The sequence below is a fragment of the Pygocentrus nattereri genome, chromosome 19, assembly GCF_015220715.1.
Source record: "Pygocentrus nattereri isolate fPygNat1 chromosome 19, fPygNat1.pri, whole genome shotgun sequence".
Taxonomy (NCBI): Eukaryota; Metazoa; Chordata; class Actinopteri; order Characiformes; family Serrasalmidae; genus Pygocentrus; species Pygocentrus nattereri.
Genome location: NC_051229.1, coordinates 11,244,775 through 11,271,020, shown reverse-complemented (window position 1 = coordinate 11,271,020; position 26,246 = coordinate 11,244,775). Strand labels below are relative to the sequence as shown.

Below are 26,246 nucleotides of genomic sequence, written 5' to 3'. Positions count from 1 at the left end.
AATTATTGCCAGTGGTAACAAAAGCACATTGTAAGTGTATATTAATCATATGTTCCTTGTTGCTCATTAGAAAAGTGGAGATGTTCTGCTGAAAGTGCGAATTCTAAGCTTTTAATCAATACAATGTAACTTCATAGTGTTCATAAGTTGATGGGGAGATATTTTATTCAGTTTTAACTGGGTGAAAAGTTACTGCTGTGAGTACACTTTAATTGCGCAAGGGGCACACATCTGCTTCCCATCACCACCAATGTGACTCGGTATGTTTTTATAGAATGGAGCATTTCACATCAAATCACTCTGAGACTCTGACTTTGTTTGCAGTTTAATGATTTAAGTATTCTGACATTTTTTAAAAATTGGTGGAGTTTTCCTTTAACATCAGTAAGTTTACTGTGTATGTACCAAGCATAGCCTGCTTTAATCAGAGCTGCAGTGAATGTATTTGTGTTTCAGTTATATTTAAAAGGGTTTTACAGTGCTGGTTTAAGCGCGTGATGTACTTTGTATTCGTGCTCATGTAGAAGCTGTTTTTAAATGTGTCTCTCTGATATGTCAGTGTGAGGTCAGAGGCTATTTAAACCAGCGCCACTGATATAGCCTCCGTCCTCATCACCTACCAGCCTGTCAGTTAGCAGCACTTTGATTGGCCTGTGCATAGTTTTCAAAAAGATTAAGCGGTCGTTCTTCTGAAATAGTAAAATAAGTTTGAGTGTGTGTGAGAGACAGAGCAAAGAACATATAAAAGGAAGAAAAAATATACTTAATAGAGAATTATGTATTAATTTATCCATCAATCTATCTATGTCTGTCTGTTTGTCTGTCCACCCTCTATCTATCTATCTATCTATCTATCTATCTATCTATCTATCTATCTATCTATCTATCTATCTATCTATCTATCATCTGTTCATCCATCAAACTGTCCATTCATTCTTATGTTTGTGTCTATCTATCTATCTGCCCATTCATCCTTATGTCTATCTATCTATCTATCTATCTATCTATCTATCTATCTATCTATCTATCTATCTATCTATCCGTTGTACCTGTCTGTCTGTCTGTCTATTCAGTTAGAGTTAAAATGTTATACTGTAACTGATCAGATCATAATCCAAACTTTTGGCACCATCCCTACTTAATGTAATACTGCCTCAGTCAGATCAAGGTGACTCCAGCAAACAGCTGTTGTCTGTGTGTGTATCTGTAATGTAATATATACATATAAGGCCATCTCTGAACAGCACATCAGTGAGTTGTGTGAGCCAGCTAACAATCAAAGCCAACATGACAAGAATTGTCTCCACTTCACATCACCTGTATCACTGAGCCTGGTCAAATCCCAGCACATCTCCCATAAGCCTCGGTATAATCTAACCCCACATAAATGACATGGCCTAACTCACATAGAAACATGCTTGTCTTTTTAGGTGATGCCTTCGTTAATTGCTACCTAAATGGAAATTCTGATACCACTGATGCTTCTATGCGTTATACTGTAAAATGGCATTAAGAGGATTGCTGTAGTAACGCTTGATATACGATATGTTGACACTATCGTTAACCTTTAATGTAATTTACCCATTACCTTTAATTCTTACACTGCAGACCAGCTGTTTAAAGCTTAATCCCTGGACTCATATATATCATGTGGGCCATAGTAAGAGTCCTGACATGGGATTATGTCTACTTTGTACATTTAACTGGGATCATTAGAATATGAAAGATAAAAAATCAGCCTAGATCAGAAACCTGGAGCTTTGTAAACATAGGCCACAGTTGTTTAGCTTGGTGAGGTTATTAGAACTAACTCTCCGGCAGAGTAAGACTGAAGCATTGGCTAGATACTACGAGTTATTGTAGAGCAAGTCTGACACATGGTGATATTATGTGATATATGTGATGTTCTGTACATTAGATGTTATCAATGTAACATGTCAAATGCAGGTTGTCTGCAATATCGCAACCATTTGCCCTATGAAGTTCAATCCCTGGTAATGCCACATTCGTGACTCATTCAAAAACTATTTTTTATAATGACTCATTCAAAAAACATTGTTTATAATGAAGATGCACAGACATTTGCTCTGTTGTTATCTGTTTAACTTCAGCATTTTACTGTTACTGCATTAAATTAGACACAACATGTGGCTTGAATTTTACACAAAGACATTGATTCTAAAGTCTTTCAGATACAGATAAACACTAATCATCTGTAACCTCATCTAACATAAATTCATAAATGATATTCTTTGTATTATAGTTGCTCCTTGTAATGGTACTACATGCCATTGTCGGGCAATGGGCATCCTGTGTGCGGTGGCCAAAAGAGAGCATTATTGGGTAGATCTAAGGAGAGTAGCAGTCTTAAAAAAATAGGTGGTAAATGGCCATGACTAACTTGTGGAGAAAAAATTGTGCAATTACAATTACAATTAAAAGTAAATGACAAAAGTAGACAATTTGAAAAAGTTTGTAGACTTCATTGTCTTTTCTTGCTCTACAACTAGTTTACTACAAGACTCGTAATGTCAAAAGACCCTTAGTGCAGCTATATATGAAAATATTAATTATTGGTTAAAAAATAAATTATATTTCTTATGTACAGTTTTTAACACCATTTGATTAATAAACAAAATGTCATGTTTAAGTGAAAAAAATCTAATTCTAACTAAGGTAGAAATTATTATATATAATGTTATTATTATTTGTAACTAACAAATAAACTAATATTTATAAAAATATAAATAACTATTAAATCACAGCATATAAGGCATGGAGCATCCTGTGTGATGTGCCGATAAGAGAGCATAATTGGCTAGAGCAAATAAGAGAATGACTTGGTAGCTGATTTAACTAGCAGGAACTGGCCCTTACTAAACTGTGGAGAAATATGGGGCAAAAAAATGAACAAATAAATATAAATAAAATAAAAAATAAATTGGTACATTTTTTTCATCAGTTGATTAATCAACACCAAATATCATTTAAGTGAAAAAAAAATCTATTTCTGTCTAATGTATAGTTCATTATACATGATGTTATACATGATTATGTGTAAAATAACAGTATATTTCCAGTTAATTGCTGTTTACTGTTTTTTAAATGAATCATTCTTTTGTGCATGTTGAAAATGTATGTGTCTCCAGCTTTCTGTTTCTACTTGTGCTGCCTGTGTGTGTGTGTGTGTGTGTGTGTGTGTGTGTGTGTGTGTGTGTGTGTGTGTGTGTGTGTGTGTGTGTGTGTGATATGGAATACGTTTGGTACCGTTTCTGACCCCTCTCCCCCAGTGACCAATACCAGAGTTTCATTGCTGCATCCAGTGCTGCCTGCTTAAACTGAGCTCTGTTTCCAGGGGCAGTGGGACCTAGACAGCAGCAGGTGCCTGTGTATGAGCCTGAGTGTACTATAAATGGATCTGCTGTAGAAAGAGGGAGAGACACTGAGCATCATTATTTCTGAAGATTTTGTTACGTACAGAGTTTTGTGTGTTTTGAGGTGAATCTGAAGTGTATGTGAAGATGAGCTGAATTCAGGGTTTAACTGAGAGATCATACAGTATGTGTGTACATGTGTATGAATGCCTCCAGCACAATAGAGACACTTCAGCACATCATGAGGGGTGATCTGTTATAATTGTACACATATATGTGCGCTTAGATGTGTGTATGTATATAAATATGTCATGATCATGGAATTTGAATTTAAAATGCAATTTTTCAGCTACATCACCATAAGAGATACCCATTTGTTTTGTGATTCAGAAAAAAATCTACTCTTCAGTGTGAGTCAGCCTCCAACGTTCACCTGAAAAAGCGAACGCCGCATCACTAAAGTGGACTTTTAGTGTTGCTGGACTGTGCGTGTATGTGTCTATTCTGGGCTCAGCATTGGTAGGGCCAGTTTTCTTCTGAAGGTCAACAGCAGTAAACAGCTCCAGCTCAGCCCTCTGCCCTGCTGCCCACCACACACACACTCACATTACCTACAGTAAGCCTGTCGACTGTAACATTCAGAATTTCAGCTCAGCTTCAGTTCAGGACCTGTTGGCACATTTCTGCTGTCTTGGAGCGACTGCCTTTGAATTTTTTTTTGTTTTTGGCAGAATAAAGCAGAATATCTGTTCTGTAGTCAAGGAATATGTCTTGGTCGTTTAGGGTTAACAGTATTGTGTTACGTTAATGTTATTACTTTTCCTGTATCAAAGTTGTGTAAAGAATTACAGTTACTACATACAATTGTATGTCACTAAGATAACAATATTAACATGTGATGCATTTGCAGCATAATATCCTCTATCCTCCGCATATGTTCAATCATATGGAAACGTTTGGGTGGCCCTGGTCATATTATATGTTTTCCTGTTTTAGTTAGAATAAGTCGAAGCCCCTGTGAACATGGTTTCATATGTTTTAAATTTTAATACTAAACATATGCTGCAGAATAAGTGTTTACCAGTGTTATATTAAAGAAATACATATAAATTAATACAATTGAATAGTTGATAAATAGTCCAAATATTCTTACCTCTGCCTGCTCAGAACTACTCTAAATTTCTTGTATGCCTTATTGTACACAACACCTGTAAAATACAGTCGCATGTAAACACTGTGTGCCTTGATGTTGAGGGGGTAGCTAAGGTAATACTGAGCAAAGGTATCAATTTACCTACAGTTAAGGTGGACTGCTAGCTATCAAGCTCTGGTAAATTAAGGTATAGCTTATAGTAGGATTTTGCAACAGGTGGCTAACGCAGGTAGGAAGCAGGTTCTGCCTACACTACAAACAACGGTGTAATAAACCTTCATAACAAGCTCTGTTAACAAATTTTAAAAAGCTTAAATGACCTACTTGCTGGTTTTGTCTGGAACTCTGAGCAGTCAGAGAGCAGTCACTTTATGTAAGAGAGAAAGGAATGCGAGTCATGCAAGCTGATAACAAAAAGAAAACAGAAAAAAAAGTGATTCACTGCCACTTCACTGTAAGATGTCAAAACAACTATTGATAACAGAAGAAACTCATGAAAATGAGTAGACAGCGGCTTTAACACATCCTCTTCTGAGAACAGATTTTAGGCAAGGCAAGTTTATTTATATAGCACCTTTCATACACTTCTGTCATTCTGTGCTTTACAAATGAGGAAATACAGAGTCATTTAAGAATGAGGGTAAAGGAGAATAGAAATGACTTATATTATAGATTTAAAAGAGGAAATCATTAAAAATCAAGTTATAAATTAAATTGGGAAAATTAAAAATAAAATAAATTAAATCTTAATGCACAATTACTCCTGATTTAACATATTGGAAAAGGTTTTAGGTTTAATTTTTACAGCAGGTTAAACTCAGCAAATGAATAGAAATGGTGCACAAACATTTGTAGAAAATTCAATATTTAAGTTTGTTCTCTGTAGAGGATGTGAACTTGTTTTCACTTAGAAAATCAACAAAACATTTAATTTGACCAGTTTTTCAACACTGAATCTAAGAACACCAGCATTTAATAGTTCACTAAAATGTGTTAACTATCTCAAGAACAGCATTTCAATTTTTACAAGGCTGAAAATAACAGTGTTGAGTTCATAGAATTAGCAAAACCACAAAATGTAGTTAATTAGCCTCCAAGTTAACTAGTCTCAAACATGCCGGGCAGTGGTGTTATCCACTATGCTATCAAACTACAACCCCAATTCCAATGGAGTTGGGACGTTGTGTAAAACATAAGTAAAAACAGAATATGATGATTTGCAAATGCTTTTCAATCTATATTCAATTGAATACGCTACAAAGACAAGGTATTTAATGTTCAGACGGATAAACTTTATTGTTTTTTGCAAATATTCACGTTCCAAAGAAGTTGGGACAGGGGCAACAAAAGACTGGGAAAGTTGAGGAATGCTCAAAACACACCTGTTTGGAACATTCCACAGTTGAACAGGTTAATTGGAAACAGGTGAGTGTCATGATTGGGTATAAAGGGAGCATCCCTGAGTCGTGCGCAAGCAAGGACGGCACTGCATTAAAAACCGACATCATTCTGTAATGGATATTACCACATGGGCTCAGGAACACTTCAGAAAACCACTGTCAGTGAACACAGTTCGTCGCTCCATCTACAAGTGCAAGTTAAAACTCTGCCATGTATCAACAACACCCAGAAACGCTGCAGGCTTCTCTGAGCCCGAGCTCATCTGAGATCGACTGACGCAAAGTGGAAAAGTGTCCTGTGGTCTGACGAGTCCACATTTCAAATTGTTATTGGAAATCATGGACGTCGTGTCCTCTGGGCCAAAGAGGAAAAGGACTGTCCAGGTTGTCCGGATCAACGCGAAGTTCAAAAGCCAGCATCTCTGATGGTGTGGGGGTGTGTTAGTGCCCATGGCATGGGTAACTTGCACATCTGTGAAGGCACCATTAATGCTGAAAGGTACATACAGGTTTTGGAGCAACATATGCTGCCCTCCAAGCAACGTCTTTTTCAGAGACGTCTCTGCCTATTTCAGAAAGACAATGCCAAGCCACATTCTGCACGTGTTACAACAGGCTTCATAGTAAAAGAGTGCGGGTACTAGACTGGCCTGCCTGCAGTCCAGACCGGTCTCCCATTGAAAATGTGTGTCGCATTATGAAGCGCAAAATACGACAACGGAGACCCCGGACTGTTGAGCAACTGAAGTTGTACATCAAGCAAGAATGGGAAAGGATTCCACCTACAAAGCTTAAACAATTAGTGTCCTCAGTTTCCAAACACTTATTGAGTGTTGTTAAAAGGAAAGGTGATGTAACACAGTGGTAAACATGGCCTTGTTCCAGCGTCTTTGGAACATGTTGCAGGCATCAAATTCAAAATGAGTGAATATTTGCAAAAAACAATAAAGTTTATCCATTTGAACATTAAATATCTTGTCTTTGTCAATTGAATATAGGTTGAAAATGATTTGCAAATCAACATATTCTGTTTTTATGTTTTACACAACGTCCCAACTTCATTGGAATTGGGGTTGTACGTGGTTTTGCTGCAGTATTATACTTTGCATGAACAGCAAAAAACTGAACAAATGATTGTGATGTTCCATTTACTACTCAGTAGTTTTATCTAGAACAGCAGAATGATGTTGGTTTGTACAGCACAGTGGCTGCGCTGCACATTTGCGGCTGGGGTTTGATTGTGTAAATAGCAGGCTGTTACTAGGAAGACTGTATGTAAATAGTAAAATCACGCTGTGTGCATTATGTTTATGTAACATCATTTTGTTTACACTTACATGCATACTTGTAAATGTAACATCAGTGAAACACAAATGGCACCCAAACGTGGAATCATCCATGTGCTTGCCTCTGTGCGTGCATGTGTGTTTCACAGCAGACATGCAGACAGCAGCTGCTGAAGTCCAGTTCTCAGCTCCAGATTCCTCTGTGCTAAATATACTCTGTGTGACAGCAGTGAAAGATGCCCCAGCTCCACGCTAACGCCACTCTGCTTAAGCAAGAGCCTTAGAGGAACACGACAATTACACACAATGACTTGCAAATACATTCAGAGCAAAGTACAGTCATATGCACCTCAGGTTACCTGTTTTAGTGATATGTGAAAATGAGTTAAATCTACTTTTCTTCACTTCTCTTTAAAATAATGGAGTTTGATACAATATATGAACATTGTCAAAGTTTCATATCATTCACTCCAAAGTCTAAATATGGAAACTAAATTGCTAAAAAAAGTTTACAAAAATGTTTAGCTTTGCCATGTCTTCAAGGCACAGCCACAATAACAGCCTTTTTAATTATAAGGGATAAAGAGAAGTTGAGAAATGGCTGTAAAAAAATGAATTGTGACTGGTTTTAGTGCGTGAAACCTCTCATCCCTCACAAATGGACCTTAGGACCCAAAACTACAAGAAAATGTAGGATATGGGCCGTTTAACACATTCTAAACAGGGAGCATAAATATGACATTTTTAAACAATTTCTAATGAATGCATTGGAAACATTTTCCAACATGTTAAATATTAATTCAGCACAATTTCTATTTAAATATTTAAAACTTTCGCATAGGATAACTTTGTTTTATTTTTTTACAATATGCTACATTCAGCAAATAAACCATAATTATGCATTGAAATGTGCATCATTTTGTCCTCTGTAAAGAACCTTTGCTGGTAACTGTGTTAAACAGCTTTCATTTGTTGACTTATTTGGCCACTGCTTTATTCTGTATGTATTATTTCATTGTTTTGAAGTCACTTCTATTCTAAAATGGGATAACAAAAAAAAAAAAAAATAGATGTGCCCAAACTCTTGACTGATTCTGGTACTCATATGATGCACCTGCTGAGATTTCATTACATATGTGTAGAAGCACACTCCCCTTGAATCCCTCTGCTCATGTATCTCCTGTCCTTTTGGCCGTGCATGTGGTCCTTTCTGAGACTCGGCACAGATGCAGGCTTCATTAAATCAGAAAAAGAGTTTGGTCAGCAGGCTTCCTCTTTCTCGTGTGGAGTGTGTAAATCCCTCGTGATGTGAGCAGCTAACCCTCCATCGTCTCTATAGCCATCTCTCGGGCTTCTCACCAGATAACCCTGATCTTCCTGTCTTGCAGACTGTCACACATCTTGCCAAATGGCTCTCATCTCTTCAAACCTCACACATTTCACTAAATGGCACATCTTGCTAATTGTCTTATGGCTAATTGTCTCAAAGCTCTCTTAGGGGGCAAATTAATTTAGTGGGGTCAAATAATTATATACTAAAACCTGAGGTTGCTTTGTAATTTCAATGATAGCTATGCAGTTATAGTAGATATAGTTATATATAACTATGTAGTTCCTTAAAGGAGATTTTCACTCACTGCTATATAGGTTAGCTCATTGCTAGATTAAAGGAGAAAGTTACTTGGTCAAAAGGAGAGGAGGCTATGTAGAGCTAGCTCCTTTCTGGCTAAAAGAGAATCTTTCTGAGTAAGAGGGAAAGGAGGCTACAGAGTTAGCTTGAAGAGAAGATTTTCACTTGGCCCTACAAAGGTTAGCTAGATGTGTGCTGAGAGAAAGCTCTTCAGTCTGAAGGAGTTTTTCACTTGCTGCTACAGAGTTTGCTCATTGTTGGTAGAGAAAGTTTCACACATGTTTAGACCCAAATCTGAGGAAGAAAAGTCGAGTGATTGGTGTTACAACAGCAGTGGTTATGATTGGAGGGATATTATGTAAAATCTTAGTTAAATGTACTTAAATTCGGTAAATAAATGACCATATCATGTGAGAATGTAGCTGCTGTGTACCATGCGTGCAGAATGTTTCAGGGTTTCCATCAAAACCGAAAACAAAAACCAACCTAACCTTCTCCACCAAACTTGAATGTATTGTAAGGTCAGAGACCTTGGTGGTGTTGACTAGAATGTCTGGATGGTGCGTCGGTGTTGTATAAGGCAGACAGCTCATATATAACTTTCACATCTTTCATATCTTCAATGTCCCATAACTTTCACTACACTACCAGTCTTATGACTCTGGGATCAGTCCCGTCCTGTGTTGTGTTAGCTGAGCTAGGCACCTCTCTACTGTCTGTACTGTTTATTTGTTAGAATGCTGATTAGATCGATGGTTTAAAACTTGTTTGTTTTATAAAATGACAGGCAAAGATGTGTCCATGAAATCAGAAACAAAAGATTTTATTCAAGAATGACAGTCGTAATATTTGATGTGTTGAATAAGGCTTTACGTGACATTTTGATGCATTTTAAATGCCATATATCACTGAAAAAATGAATCAATTACAGGTCTTTGTTACATTCTTAATAATGAAGCTCTACCGAGTTATTTATTACCGTTTATATATTCTAATGTCTGATGTTTTGTTTATACTTCATATACAGTTTTATGAAAAAATTGGGCACCCCTGGTCAACTTGAGGCCATGGGGTAGGTATAATTTTCTGTATTGCTAGCTTGAGATAACATGTTCATTATCTTGTTATCTCAAGATAACAAAGTTGTTTTCTTGAAACAACAAGTTAGTTGTCTTGTTATCTTGAGATAATAAAGTTGTCTCCAGAGAACAAGGCAGTTATTTTGTGATTGTGAAATAACAAAGTTGATATCTTGAGATAACAAGTTAATTATCTTGTGATCTGAAGATAAGAAAGTTGTTACATCGAAATCACTTGATAATGAACTCGTTATCTCAAGTTAACAATTCAGAAAATTATAGCAACAGCTCATGGCCTCTCCGGACTTCTGTAAATGTATGTGTTTTGTTGAATATAAGTGCACCTCCTCTGCACTTCGCTTATTTTACTATTTGTTTACTGAGTATTTCCAACATATTGGAAAAAATAAAACACAAACCATGATGTTGAGCAAATAAATTGTGCCTGAAAATGTGCAGGACAAAAAATCCAGTTAAATTTGTTCTGTGTAGAGGATGTTTTAACTTATTTTCACTTAGCAAATCAGCAAAACGTGTAATTTGCAGAGGGTGTTCAAACTTTTGTGTACAACTATATCTTGATTATCTTGATGTCTGTTCTAGTGTTTGAGACTGATGGCAGTTGTTAATGGACTGATGTCTGTTTTGTGTTGATTTCAGAACATTGAGCTGAAGGTGGAGGTGGAGAGCTTGAAGCAGGAGTTACAGGAGAAACAGCAGCTCCTTGATAAAGCTCTGTAAGTCTCTCTCTCTCTCTCTCTCTCTCTGTGTTTGTGTCTGTCTTTATATGTATCTCTTGGGTCTCAAAGAGCATTAAAGTGCTGTCTGAGTCTCAGACAACACTTTAAAAAGTCTGTCTACAACTGGATGACAGCTGTGGATGTCTGAAATTTGTCTGCTAACAGGACAAGTAATAATTTGTGAGACTTACTACGGCTTTTATAAATCATGTAGCGTCCTACTAAGTGGCATGTTTATCACTGCTCCACTCCTGCTGTTTTCTTGCCCTTGGAGCAGCTCTGTCTTCGCCAGACAGTGATCAACCAATTAAACTGCGTTTTATATACGTATTCACACTTGCTTATGACTGTACTCAGAATGATAAGCAGGGTGATTTAGAGATGTAAATCTGCTCTGATAGTATGGAGACTTCAGACAGATGCTGTTTGTCTGGATCTGAGGAACCTATAGTGAGATACAAAACCCATAGCTTGTTAAGGCTGCATAAACACACTCCTGATCAATACTGATTAGTCTGAGAAGAGCAGGGAAACACACACACCTAGACTCAAATTTCAGACAGCAGCTGGGACATGCAGCACACACAGTTTGCACTTCACTCACACATGAACCACTCTCCCTTATGGGATGGTCTTGGCGGAAACTAAAGGGCATCGCTGATACAGCATGATTGAGTGCACCTCACCAGCTCTAGGAGTGCAACAGAGAAGAGATAGAGAGGGAGGGAGAGAGGGAGAGGGAGAGAGAGGGGGTGGAAGAGATGGGGGGGGGGGGGGGGGAGTAATGTAAATGGGATTATATAATGCGGTGAAAAAGATCATTTAAAAAGTGTGTTTTGTATGTAATAAAGTTTTCCTGGTTTTCTATTGAAGTTTGTATGAAGATCTGAAACAACTAATTGTGACAAATATGCAAAAGTAGAAGAAATCAGAGAGTAAGAGAGCAAATACTTTTGCGCAGCATTGTACTTGACAAACAGAGTAATAAATAACTTTATAAATAATGGAAATAACTTAATTCTTCTTCTGAAACAGCCAAATGAATATATGTATGCATATATATACACACACACACACACACACACACACACACACACACACACACACACACACAGTGACTTTTAATTTAATGTTTTTAATTTCTACTCAAAACAGCCATGAAGAAGTTCAGCATCAGGAAAAAAGAATGCACATATTTGACAGCAAATTACACGGATGCTACAACATTTTTTTTATTTCAGTTTTTCCACCAATATTTTTGTTTGTCCACCCTTTTGCTTTTTTACAGCTTCTGATCTTTCAGTTTTCCAAAGAAATGTGCAGGGACATTTTTTCTACAGTTCCAAAGTTCAGTCTTGGAAGTTAGTGGCATTTTCTGCTCCTCATGATTCATTTAAACACAGATACCTTTAATGATGCTGAGGTCTGGATTCTCAGGTGGTCAGTCAGTTTTCTGAGGACATCATCATCTTCTTTGTTTGATTTGCAAATCTTCTTTTTTGTCTATTTCTTCTCTCAGTGGGGGCTTCTTGACAACAACCTTTCCTTTCAGGCCACTTTACATTGTCTTCTCAACTGAAGTGAAATGATGAACAGAAACACCTGATTTTTGTCAGATCTGAAGCAAGAGAGATTTTCTCACTTTTCTCAAAGATGGAAGTTTTAAGTGTTGTTTATCTGTTGCGGACAGTTTTATTGGTCTACCAGGTCTCGCACAGTTGTTAGGAACCCCATTTTCACTTTAACTTGCAATAATTTTCTTTTATTCCGAAACTTTTGTTTTGAAAAGTCCCATTTTTCACTTATTTACCTTTCAGTTTCCATTTCCTTATACAAGTGGGTTATCTTGTGTCTAATCTGATCAGAAATGTCTCCTCAAACATGATTAGAACCTCTCTGATGTGATGGAGAATAAGAGAAAATAGAATAGGAAAAGAAAGAGACTGAGAAGAGATGAGAAGGAGAAAGAGGAAACTCTCTGTCCTCAACTATGCCCAAAATGGCTGGCAGACAGTGCAGAGCCTAAAGTAACGCAGCATTTGGACTTAAATTAAACTGGTTATGTGAGCTCATCCCAGTTTAAAAACAAGCATACTCATGTACACAGTCACAGACACAGCGGCGTGGGCCATTCTGGGAGTCCCGTCTCATTTTGTGTACACTAGTCACTGCTATTATAAGTGACAGATGTAACTTATTGAGAAATGTTTGCCTTTTAGAATATGGAAACCGTTAAATGCCATTTTCTGGCAGGAGAGGATTTAAGCAATCTTACCTGCCTCATGGCCTGTTGACTGTGGCATTACTGGGAAATGAACTCAGATTCAAGTGATGCATTACAGCCTTTTTTGCTGGTTATGTCACTCAGGAGTCTCTAACTTTTTAAATGTTAATGTCAGTAGCTTGACTAAAAGTTGAAGTGATACTTTGGAAAGAGAAGATAAAGAAAAAAATAACATATTTATTCAGCCAAGACATGTTTGGTCAGAAGTTTGCTTGTTCATTTTTGATCTGGAGCAGTAAACCTAATGGAATGAAACCAGTTAGCACTGAGAAAACAGGCCTAAGTTATCACTTACTTTCTTCAAATCATGTTAAGTTCTTAAGTAATCTCAAATAGGCATGATTCTGTAGCTGCTGACGCTGGGTAATATCTAATGTATATGATCAGTTTGATTGGTATGAAAATGGACAAAAATATGTTGCAAAAAGCAGTAGTAGCTTTTATCTTGTGGCCTGAATTTTGTTAATACATTTGCTCATTTGTATATACAACAGTAGGTCATGCAGTGTCAAGAGTCACTTAAGCAAGTCTATTTAGATAACTTAACAACTCAATGTGGTTTTAGGGGAGGGAGTCACGATTTACATATACAGTTTGCACAATGCTAATTGAGTATATATGCCCATTCCTTGTTGGCAGTGGTGGACAGTAACTAAGTAAATGTATTTAGTTACTGTACTTAAGCAGTTTTTTTGTGTATCTGCACTTTACTGAAGTATTTCCATTTTTTACTTTCACTCCACCACATTTCAAAGTCAAATATCTCACTTTTTACTCCACTACATTTTGAGAGATCTGTTGTTCCTTTTGGTTTTTGTGTGTATAAAAATGTAACATGTCAAAACAAAAGAAGCACAAAGTGTCATCGGACTTCACTTCCCAGAGGGCTCGGGGGGGAGCACGTGATCTTCCCCCACACCTGTCAGCGATCACCGTCGCCGGAATGCTGATCACTTGCACCTGATGGACTCCAGTTTCAACCTTTATAAGCTGGGACTTTAGTTTGACTCTTTGCGAGGTATTGTTTCGATGCAATTACTGAGCGGTTGGTCATACCAAGCCAGTGCACACTGTTCAACATCAGTGCAGCAGCGTAAAAATTTGGGAGCACATACGTCACCTAAATGATGGAACTAACCTAAATTTGTGTAAATAGATCACAATATAGAAATATGTACACATATGCAGTTGTGACTGGCATGTTTCTTTTTTTCTGAATTTAAACAAACACTTTCATTTTATACTAAATTAGTTTCAGTTAGTTTATGTTTATGAACAGAGACCTACAGGTAAATATAGAAAAGGAAAACTTATTTGTGATCCTGTGTTTAAAGCCAGTTTTTATTCAACTTGTAACTAAGTTACAAAGTAATCTTAAACTGAAACTTTGCTTGTAAAAGTAATTTCAAAGCCACTCGGTTCTCCCTGATGGAAACTACTGTCCTTCGGTGTTTTGTGCTTATGATAATTTTAATAGGCATCAGCGTCACTAATTAATGACATTCTATTAAAAGACTGGTTTACCAAGAGAGACACAGGAATGTTTTCATCTAAATTGAATTGATAAAGTAAGAGTCTTGTTATAAAAATGATACCAGGACATTAGAGCCACAATGAATCTTTTAGCACTTTTACTTAAGTACATTTGAAGGCAAATACTTTTGTACTTTTACTCAAGTTGAGGTCTAGAGTAAGGACTTCTAATTTTACTGGAGTAATATTTTACCTTGGGTATCTCTACTTTAACTCAAGTACATGATTTGTGTACTTTGTCCACCTCTGCTTGTTGGCTACCATAGCATCATAGCTAGAATGCAAAACTAAAGCAGCAAACATCAGATGCCAAATGTGTCTTGGCTGATCAGCTTTTGTTGGGCTATGGCAGCAGTCGGCAGCATTCAGCCCCAGAGTTGCATGTCTCTTTTACTGCCCTGATGAGGCTATCAATGCAGCTACCAGGTCAACAGGTTTATGAAGAACATTGATAATTCGGAGACTAATGGAATTGTATTGTATGATACGTTTAGTCTGTAACAAGTAACTCTTGAATGCTAAAAGTCATAAAGCTGAAGTCAGCTTAAATGGTGCATTTCATTCTGGTGCTTCAGGCACCAGTTAAGGTGGAACGAGAAAATTTGAACAAGAAGCTGGCGAATGAGAAGGTGACCAGCCTCATAAGAAGTCGAATGTTGAGAGATATTTTACAAGAAACTATTCTACTTTTGAGGAAAGGTTTCCTGCTGGAGATGAGACAAAAAGAGCTAGAACTGAACTAAAGTTTAAAGCAGACCAGTCTTTTTCTTTTTGTTTTTATTTTTTAGCCTACACTAGGACATACTGAGACATATTTACAGCCAAGATGGTTAAACGTTACTTAAATAAATAGACATAAAATTTTGTGGCTCCCATGGTGGTTTGATTTTTGCTGAAAGGACAAAATGGCTCTTATTAACATTTGGGTTGCCGACCCCTTGGCTAAGGGGATAATTGTGTGAATTAATTTTTTTTGCTAAACTGTTGCTTTACTAGCAGTATGTAGGACGTCTCACAGTCCTTTGGTTCAAGGGTGTCTGACCTTGCTTCTGGGGCTCTTCCTCCTTGCAGATTAGTGCTATTCAACCAAATTTTAGGCTATGAAGTTCTTTGGGAATGTCTTTTTCAACTGTTTTATCCATCCACAAAACTAAATTATTTCACTCAACAGGCCTGCACTTGCAGATGTATGAACAGTGAGACTTCAGTCTGGAGGTTTCTATATACATAGTAATGGGTATGGGAGTGACACATGTTCTAGACGTGTTCCAACGCAAAGCAGTATGTGGAAGTTAGTGGTGCTCTAGTTAATCAACTCTTCTGTACTTTGATAGGACAACAGCAGAGAGCCTGACCAACCACAATGAGGCAGAGCTGCAGCGTCGCTGTGAGGAGAGACAGGAGGAGATCGATCACATGCAGCAGGTCCTGCAGACCAAAATACAGCTCCTGCAGGAGGTACACGCACATTCTCACACACATGCTCTGTGTTGGTTTATTAAGTAGCTTATGCTTTCTGATACAATATGATAAACTCCTGTCTATAAAAATGGACTAAAGTAAACTGCATAGTTAAAATTACAGGTGAGCGATATGACAGCATTTACTGCTGTCGTAATAAATTATGTTGCAATATGCTTTTCTGAGCACATCATTGATATTATTATTTCTAGTTAACACTGACCAACTACATGTTTCATTACAAAGAGAGCATAATTAGGCCTTTATTTGGATTTAGTGCAGGTTGACCACCACTGATTAATTAATGAAACTTAATACCCCTAGCTAAAAACAGTAGTGTCAGCTGTCTCAATGCCTCAGTTTTATGTTCTTTTGTTAATTTTTTATAGATTTTTTTTTTTATTATTACTGTATGTCATCCAAATGCTGATTGATCTGCAAACGTAAGTTAGCTATGCACTGCAAAACTAAAGAAGCAAACTTTATACACGAAAAATGTGTTTGGCTGATTTTGGCGTAAGGAACCAATGTAAATAGATGTTTGCCAAACTGTAGCTTTAGTGATGACTGTAATGATAACAATGATGATTGTGATAAGGTTGCCTTCTCTGGCAGGAGGCTCAGTTAGCACGGAGTGAGGCTGAGCGAATAGCCACTCTGGCCCAGCATCCTTCTATCACCATGGAGACCATCACCAAGGAGATGTCTGTTGCCAAGAGCTTGCAGCCTCCCAACCTGCTGTCTGTTGACCAAAGAGACAGAGAAAGGTGAGAGGGTGAGAGACAGAGAGAGAAGGAGAGTCTACATATTCTCTATACCCTCAGAGCCATTCAAATGTGGCACCAGCTTTTTGCAACAGTCGTCACTCAAAATAACATATGGTCCCATGCCAAAGTTTGGGCACCCCGGGTCAAATCATGAGAAAATATAGAGAATAATGAATAGAAGGCAGTTCAAGAGAAAATAAGTTTATAAATCCTCTACAGAGAACACAGTTCTGCACATTTGAATACACAAGTAATGTTTCTTTGCTGAATTTGATGTATTAGAAAGAATAAAACCTAAAATGTGGCCTGTGCAGAAGTTTTATATTTTTATATTTTTTCCTCCAGTATGTTAAACTCTGCAAGTAAATCATGAGCTGAAAATTACTGGAAACTGTCATGTTCAAGTGGGTTCTTTGTAGAAGATGCATTAACTTCTTTTCATTTAGAAAATCAACATGGAATTTAAAACCAGTTCAAATTTCTGCATACAAAGCATGTTTTCACATTATCTCACACCAAAACACAGTCCAGTATAAACAACCACACCTCACTTAACACTGTCAAAGCACACTCTTTTCCTCTTACATCACAGATCAAATACAGACCGCTGCACCATTCACCCAACTTACACGCACACACTGTCCATGCACAGCTGTCTGTGTTTGTTCAGTTGGTCACACTTTCCCTACACTTTGACCTCCAGCCTTATCCACATGGCAGTAAAAAGCAAACCAGAGCTTTTAACCCTGTTCATGTCCCCTTTAACCACTAATCAACATGTAATGGCCCTTCAAAACTATATTAGTATAGTTCTCTCTAATCTAGCACTGGTATATATTTATTTTATATCGGTCTGTTTTTATGTGTGGTCAAACGTGTGCCCCATATGTATTATGTATAAATATCTAAGGACCATTTCAGGAGATATTTCTGAGGAGAACAGATATAAGATAACCCTGCACAAGGAACAGGAAAGGCAAAAAAATAAGAGAAAACGTCCAAAACTGGAGTTCAAAAATGATTACAAGATTTAGAGAAAGTGGGGCACCAGATAAACAGTGCGTAAGAGAGAGAGGGGAAAAAATCAAGCTCCACTCTTGCTTCAGATATGAAAAAAAACCCAGATGTTTCTGTCTGTCTTTCCACTGTTAGACAGATGAGAAAAACATTTACAAATCTATCACAGAAGCTGCTGGTATTCTTAAAAACAATGGATTGACCGTCCCAGAAAATGTAACCAACTTCTAAGACTGAACTTGGGAGGTGTAGAAAACTAGCCTTGTAGATTTCTTTGAAAAACTCCTGAAGTCTCCTGAAAAGAGAAGAATCTGTAGGAATGGCAGGAGTGATGTAGACGTTTTTTTTCTAGCAGTTTTTAGCAATGAAACATGGAGCTTAAAAAAAACACTTAATCAAGTTAGGACATTTGACATTTTGTTAAAATCTGGACATTTTGTTGGTCTTGAAACTGCTGGTTAGCCCTGTTTTTCTCCAGTTTTCCAATAAAATGTATGAAAAGAAACACACTGTCTCTTGCACATGCTAACACTCAGGTTGGTACACAGTCAGAAAACTGATCTGTGCAGGTTTATATTGTTTCCCAGTATACAAACAATGTAAATGTACCCTCAAAGATATGACACCTATGGGACCTTCAAGGTCTAATTGTTACTTAAGAGAGTTTTGAAGATACACGACATTCATATTTGTAATATAGACTGTACATAGACTGTGCGAGAACCATCCTGTTGACAAGAAGTTATTGTTAAACACCTGTTTCTGAGAGTTGATGTTTGTTGTTTGTTTGCAGGATTGAGGAGTTGACAGCAGCAGTGCGCTGTAAGGAGCGAGTGATTATGGAGTTAACGGAGGAGAGGAGCACTCTGAGAGAGAGAGTGACAGAGATGGAAGAACAACTCCAAGCCCTCTCCACCTCCCTCCTGCAGAAGGAGAGAGATGCAGAGGTGAGTGTGCAGGATTCCAGGAAACCAAGTGGCCAGTACTTACCGAAAAGATGCTCTATGTACCATCCAGGATGGTAGGGATGTGGAGATTAACTGGTTTCACTACTAACCACATTTAAAAACATGTCATTATAAAAATGTCCTGTAGAATTCTTTCTCAAGTAAGTGCATATGTGTGCACAACACACCTTAGTTAGCCTATAGATCTGCCACCTCAGCTTTAAGGCCACCAAAATTGTTTTAGGGGGCCAACCAATTTTTAAAAAATTCTGTATAATTCAATCACTGAGATGTAAACAAAGCCACTGAGTGATAAATAGTGCATTATAGAAAAAATTCTTACCAACTTGGATTTTTACTTTACAGTGGTGGTGAGAGGAACCGGGGTAACTGTGTCTGCAATGCGAATATATCCATGCAAAGTGGCAAATATAGTGTGATAAGAGTAAATCTGCACTGGGTTTTCACTGAGGATTATTTTTCCTTTCAATGCCTTACATTTACCTTTCTGCCATGAATGGATTGTAAAAAATTTAGTTTTAAGCTTCAATGTTATCTAAAAATTATTGTAAAACAGTGAATGTCTCGGCCATCAAGCAGTATATATGTAACCATCTCATGCAGTAATTCTCGGTGAGGGAGCTTTTAGAGACATTAGACTCTTCAGTCATCTGGTTCCTATCACCGCCACTATAATTTACATTTTGATAATAATTGAAATAAATTAAAGAATATTTTACATTTACATCTACATCTAACATTTTGCATCAAACCACTACGAATGACAGTTTAAATGTTTTACGGTTGAATTATGTAGAAAGGTTTGGGGAAAACATAGTAGAACTCTCCTTTAAATCAGAGAGTTTTAAATGATCAGGGAGTTAGCAGAAGTTTGCAAAATTGTCCTAAAAATGGCTGTGAAAGATATAAATCTTTATGATCTGATGTTTTAGCATTTCCATAGTCTCTGTCCATTCGTCTCTACATGAAACATCTAACATTAAAAGCTTAAAAAGGCATGTAGCTGATTTTACCATTGTGTGACATGATTAGCACTACTAATGTCAGTTTGAGGCGCACAGTAACAGAATGAACTGTACAATAACAAAACGTGTTGGAACTTTATTTCAGTTCAGTCTATTTAGAATTGTCCATACAAGTGTAACTAGGGCAGGGACCATATTTTCAGCCATGTCATTTATGCTGTACGAGATGAAAAATGATATTTCTGCTGGCACATCAGCAGCTGCTGAATTACTTACTGCTGAAGTGAAACTCACTCTCTCTCTCTCTCTCTCTCTCTCTCTCTCTGTCTTGCTTTCTCTTGCTGTTGCCCACTCACTGTAACTCTCTCCCTTTTTCTCTCTTTTGTTTCCTCCTTTTCTCTAAAAGCTGAGTTTCATCCTCAAAGGCTTCAGCGGCCCACAAAAAAGGTTTATTCAGCCTGGCCCAGTTTCCTTACAGCATCTTAAGATCATCCTAACTGGTAGAGGGAGTGTTCACTGTGATGCCCGCTCTATCCTTTAAGAATAATCTTTAAGATACGATGCTTTCAAGAAATCCAGCACAGATCATTTAAAATACAAATATAACACAGTAATCAACATCGAATCTCACTTAATTGTGTAATCAAGCAACATAACACTAAAAACGTATGTTTGTAGCAGCAGATGGATGAATTATTTGTAAGGATAAGGATAATATTTGCCATGCTTCAAATTATGTTTAGTAAAATGTCCATAGTAATACAGCAAAAAACTGACTACCAACGGCCGCCTAGCAGTACCACTGTGGCCCACTGGAGGGCCATGGTCCACAGACTGGAAACAACTGATTCAGATTGAGTACAACTAAAACTGTACTCCATAAGAAGTAACACTACTCTTCAGGAAATTTAAGGAAAAAAGAATAAAAGTATTTTGTTTTAATGCTTGTAAATAATATTTACATAATTTAGTTTTAGTTGAAGAGTTTCCCCTAGAAGCTACATCACAGATAGTTATTACATCAGTTGCCTGTTTGAAGCCTGATGTATTGTTTTAGGATAGTTTTATGAGAAGATTTTGGCCAAAAACATCTGCCACTATTTCATCACCAACAACATTACGGAGCCTGTACGTTTCTCTAGAATGTCATATTTCACATCAAAGCACTCTGAACGACTTTAATTGCATATCAGTGTTTGAACTATGCCGAGTATTTGAAAAATATAGTATAGAATATGGGAAAAGCAGCAAATCGTGGTGATTAAACAAGCACTGTATACCACATGCACCAAAGTGATTTTCTTTCATCATTTCCTTAGTTTTATCAAGAGGAGCTGGGTCGTGAAAGGCTGCGCGTGCAACAGGAGATGCAGGTAGGGTTCCCTGTCTTTTGTGTGAGAAATCCCCCAGCAGGATGACTGGAGTTTTCGTTTTCCTTTGGTTTTCTCACCTTAAGTTGCCGTAGACATTCAGATTACAACAGTAACATTTGAGTTGAGTTTTTCATAGATGTTTAATCTGCTTTACTGATGTATGCATATTGAGTAGGCTGCCATTTGGAGTTTAAAAATATGATGAACGTTAAAATCAGTTAGAATTGATTGGAATAATACTTCACAAACAGTGGACTAGAATTATATTCTGAGGCAGTTTTCAAGTATTAACCAAAAAGATGTATTGTTTTTAGTGTCTAATGTCACTAAACGGTTCTTTCAGTCATATTTGTGTTTACAGTGTATTTATGAATCATGGCAAAATAATCAAATTGAATTGATTTTATTATGCATTCAATAATTTCTTAAGAATCATAGTTAAATAGGTCAGATGTTTACACATGTAACTGGCATTAAACTTCTTAGTAGGGACGCATGAACAGAACTGACATTTTTTAATGCAATCTGCAATCAGGCAATTTATTATTTTGATTTTGGCTGATCTGTGGCAGTTTTATAATGTAAATCATGTGAGTCAGGTAAGTGCACTCACACTGGATTTAAATGCTGCTGCCAAGCCATAACATATATGTCTTAACATAATTACGCACAACTCAGTGTGCTAAATGGCCCATTGGCTCTTACTTTTGATGTAGCTTTTTTAAATTATTATTTTCGGCTGTACAGTGCGACTTGCTGCAGTGCACGCACACCATCTTTTAAAAGGCTTCTTTTTCTCCTGACTTGGTAATGCTCCTTCTTTTAATTTTAAATCTTGGGAACACACAGTGTGAGTCAAATGCCAAAATCTTAAAGGGGAACTATGTAAAAGAAGTTATTCAGTGTTTTTTATGTGAAGTGCTCCTTTCTAGAGAAGCTTAACGAGTCATAGTGGTGGTGATAGGAACCAGACGTCTGTAGAGTTTAAAGTCTTTAGAGGGTTGTTACATTAAACGGTTATGAATATGTTGTCTGATGTCTGAGATATTGTTTTATGACAGTTTTGGCCCAAAACATATTTGGTTTCAGATTTATTTTGCTATCATCAACATCCCATGTAAATGAGCAGTGAGCCTACACGTTTTGGATGGTAAATAAAATGGCTATATTTGCATTGTAGATATTGTGACCCTCGGTTCCTATTATCACAACTGTAACTGTAAATCTCTGTTTCTGTACAATGTACCATTTCACACCAAACCACTCTGAGTACAACCCCAATTCCAATGAAGTTGGGACGTTTTGTAAAACATAAATAATAACAGAATACGATGATTTGCAAATCCTTTTCAACCTATATTCAATTGAATACACTACAAAGACAAGATATTTAATGTTCAAATGGATAAACTTTATTGTTTTTTTGCAAATATTCACTCACTTTGAATTTGATGCCTGCAACACGTTCCAAAGAAGTTGGGACACTGTGAGAAGTTGTTTACCACTGTGTTACATCACCTTTTAACAACACTCAATAAGCGTTTGGGAACTAAGGACACTAATTGTTGAAGCTTTGTAGGTGGAATTCTTTCCCATTCTTGCTTGATGTACAACTTCAGTTGCTCAACAGTCCGGGGTCTCCGTTGTCATATTTTGCACTTCATAATGTGCCACACATTTTTAATGGGAGACAGGTCTGGACTGCAGGCAGGCCAGTCTAGTACCCACACCCCGTACTACGAGGCCACGTTGTCGTAACACGTGCAGAATGTGGCTTGGCATTGTCTTGCTGAAATAGGCAGGGACGTCCCTGAAAAAAACGTTGCTTGGATGGCAGCATATGTTGCTCCAAAACCTGTATGTACCTTTCAGCATTAATGGTGCTTTCACAGATGTGCAAGTTACCCATGCCATGGGCACTAACACACCATCAGAGATGCTGGCTTTTGAACTTTTGCGCTGATAACAATCCGGAAAGTCCTTCACCTCTTTGGCCCAGAGGACACAACGTCCATGATTTCCAAAAACAATTTGAAATGTGGACTCGTCAGACCACAGGACACTTTTCCACTTTGCATCAGTCCATCTCAGATGAGCTCAGGCCCAGAGAAGCCGATGGCGTTTCTGGGTGTATTTGATATATGGCTTTCGCTTTGCATGGCAGAGTTTTAACTTGCACTTGTAGATGGAGCGATGAACTGTGTTCACTGACGATGGTTTTCTGAAGTGTTCCTGAGCCCATGTGATAATATCCATTACAGAATGATGTGGGTTTTTAATGCAGTGCCGCCTGAGGGATCGAAGGTCACGGGCATTCAGTGTTGGTTTTCTGCCTTGCCGCTTACTTGCAGAGATTTCTCCAGATTCTCTGAATCTTTTGATGATATTATGGACTATAGATGATGAAACCCCTAAATTCCTTGCAATTGCACATTGAGAAACATTGTTCTCAACCCCATCCATGCTTGTGAACAACTGAGCCTTTCAGGGATGCTCTCTTTATACCAGTGTTCCCAGTCTTTTGTTGCCCCTGTCCCAACTTCTTTGGAACGTGTTGCAGGCATCAAATTCAAAATGAGTGAATATTTGCAAAAAACAATAAAGTTTATTGGTTTGAACATTAAATATCTTGTCTTTGTAGTGTATTCAATTGAATATAGGTTTGAAAAGGATTTGCAAATCACTGCATTCTGTTTTTATTTATGTTTTACTCAACGTCCCAACTTCATTGGAATTGGGGTTGTAAGTTTGTTTACCTATCAAGCACTAAATAACACTAAAATGGCATTACACTTTAAATAGAGTAGCTTTAAATAGGCATATTATTTATATTGTATCTTTTGCTAATAGAAAGAACAGTAAATGTCCTGGTGTGTTTTAAGTGACAGTGAGAGCTTCAGTTTTTTTGTTTTTTAAGAGGTAATTAAAATTGGCCAACTTGGCTATAAAAAAATCAGATTCAAATTAACCATAAAAATTAATGATCAGATTTGTCACTTTAAAAATATTAACAGCGGAGGCTTTGCTGGTCCCTTCTTGGCCTTCATCTCATGTTTGTTGCAGGTTTATTTGTGGATGTGAGAATGTGTTTGTTTGTTTGTTCCTGTCACACCACTACCAATGTTTAGGTTATATTTATGATCAAAGTATGCCCTCTACTGGAGGAGAGTGGAGGTCACCTTGAGGGAGTAACTAAAAGAGAGAAATATGAGTACCACTCATTTACTTATACACATAGCATCTCACAAATGGACACAGCTGGTGTGCTAGCGGTCAGACAGTCATGAGCCTTCACCCCGTAACACCCACCCCACCCACACCCCTCCAGTATGTTTATGTAAACTGTGCAGCAGATGCTGTTATGGTTTTTGGGTGGAGACGCTTCATTTCAGCCTGGAAAAACGATGAGCTGAAAAGATGTTTATTGAACATAACAGACACCAAAAACACACAATTACACTGACTTACAGCACTGTGCAAAAGTGTGAAAAGACCCCTTTTCATTTGAGTAAAAGATACAGAAAAATTGGGCCTCTGATCAACTGTGCTTGTCCTAAGAACCGTGGTAGACCATCAAACCTGCTAATGACCACCAAACATGTCAGTATCAGATAAATAGAACTCAAAGTTTTCATCTTTGCTTCAAATTTGAAGAAATCCACAGGTTTTTCTGTCCATCCTCCCAATGTGAGAAGACAATTCTGCGCTATGGGTCTGAAAGGATGTGTAGCTGTCAAGAAGCCCTATTGAGAAAAGGAAATGGACAAAAAAGAACATTTGTATATCAAACCAAGAAGCTGCTGGTGTTCTAAAAAGAATGGTCTGACCCCCCCCCAGAGTCCAGAGCTCAACATCACTGAATGTTTTTGAGATTACTTGGGTTGTGAGAAGCAGATAATACAACCAAGTTGTAAGACTGAAGTGAAGAAGCTGATTTGAAGGGGCTAAAAATTACATATACAGATAACAAATACTAATAGGTATATAAGCTGGTATGGCTGCAGGTTTTTCTTCCAACCAAACTGTAGTGCATCCTCATATAACTAATCAATTGTTTCAAGTCCAATTGAGTAAATAAGTGGAATCTGCTGTGCTTCTGCTCGATTGAGTTGAAAACGTGCAGCCACACCAGCTCTTGTGGATGAGACTGGTCAACCCTGGTCTGAGGTTTCACATTGCGAGATGTAAGTCATAGTGAGACTTTTGGGTAAGAACTTTTGAGATTTAAGCAACTTGATGGTATTGAGAACAATCACTTAATGCTTCTCTGAGCATTGCTACATTTGAAATAATCTAGCTATTACAGAGAGTTTTAGGCCATTTTCACACTGTCCCTTTAAGATGTCCGTATGGGAAGTTGGCTCAGGACTGTATAGCTGCAGTTATATTTGCCTTTGGGCTGCTGGAGCTGTGCAGGTGAATACTGTACAGTGTATATGGGAGAGAGCTCAAATGTGTTTCTGAGAAGGCATGAGCACACCCAGCCTCCAGCACATTTTAACTTGTAAATCAGCATGAGGGAATATGCAAACGCTACAGCTGGCAGGAATTAGCCAGCTTCGATTGCTAGCAGCTGCTCCACTCACTCACATTCACTTACATACACTCACTCACTCACTGGCTCACCCACTCACATTCATTTACACTCATTTACGCTCAACCATTCATATACACTCAGTAACTCATTCAAATACACAAACTGACTTAAAGGTTTACTCTCACTCACCCTGATTGTCATATTTGAAGATCAGGCCATTGAATAATATATGAGGAAAAGGTGCAAGACTTTAGTCAAGTTTAAAATGTGATTCTTCAGCTTGCATGAGGAACAAGAAATATTACTGGGGATGTATCATCTTTGGAAAAGCCAAGGAATTTGAGAAGGAAGTCAACAGGTTTTTCATTGACTACCGCTAGGCCTTTGGCTGTGTTGACCACCTTACATTATGGAATGTCCTCAGGAAAATGGGAACACCAGAGCATCTCATTATTCCGGTGAAGAATCTTTACACTGATCAGTAAGCCACAGTCAGGACAGAAAAGGTTCAGTTGGACAAGGCTGCATACTATCACCATACGTGTTCAACCTGTATGCAGAATATGTAATGAGTGAAGCAGGACTGGAGGGAGACAACCAGAGATTCAGAAACATCAATAACCTTCGAGATGTGGATGATGCCTCATTCATAGCAGAAAATCTGGCCCTTGTAAGGAAG

At 37.6% G+C, this 26,246-nt stretch overlaps 1 protein-coding gene across 1 annotated transcript in view; it reads left to right on the top strand.

The window, feature by feature from the left end:
• LOC108433094 (myomegalin-like) overlaps positions 1-26,246 on the top strand; it is a 90,039-nt gene that overhangs the window by 14,147 nt on the left and 49,646 nt on the right. Inside the window, exons 5-9 of the mRNA XM_037531122.1 lie at positions 10,583-10,659; positions 15,814-15,937; positions 16,556-16,707; positions 18,518-18,671; positions 20,977-21,030. Coding sequence (XP_037387019.1) covers positions 10,583-10,659; positions 15,814-15,937; positions 16,556-16,707; positions 18,518-18,671; positions 20,977-21,030 — 561 coding nt within the window. The remainder of the gene's footprint in view (positions 1-10,582; positions 10,660-15,813; positions 15,938-16,555; positions 16,708-18,517; positions 18,672-20,976; positions 21,031-26,246) is intronic.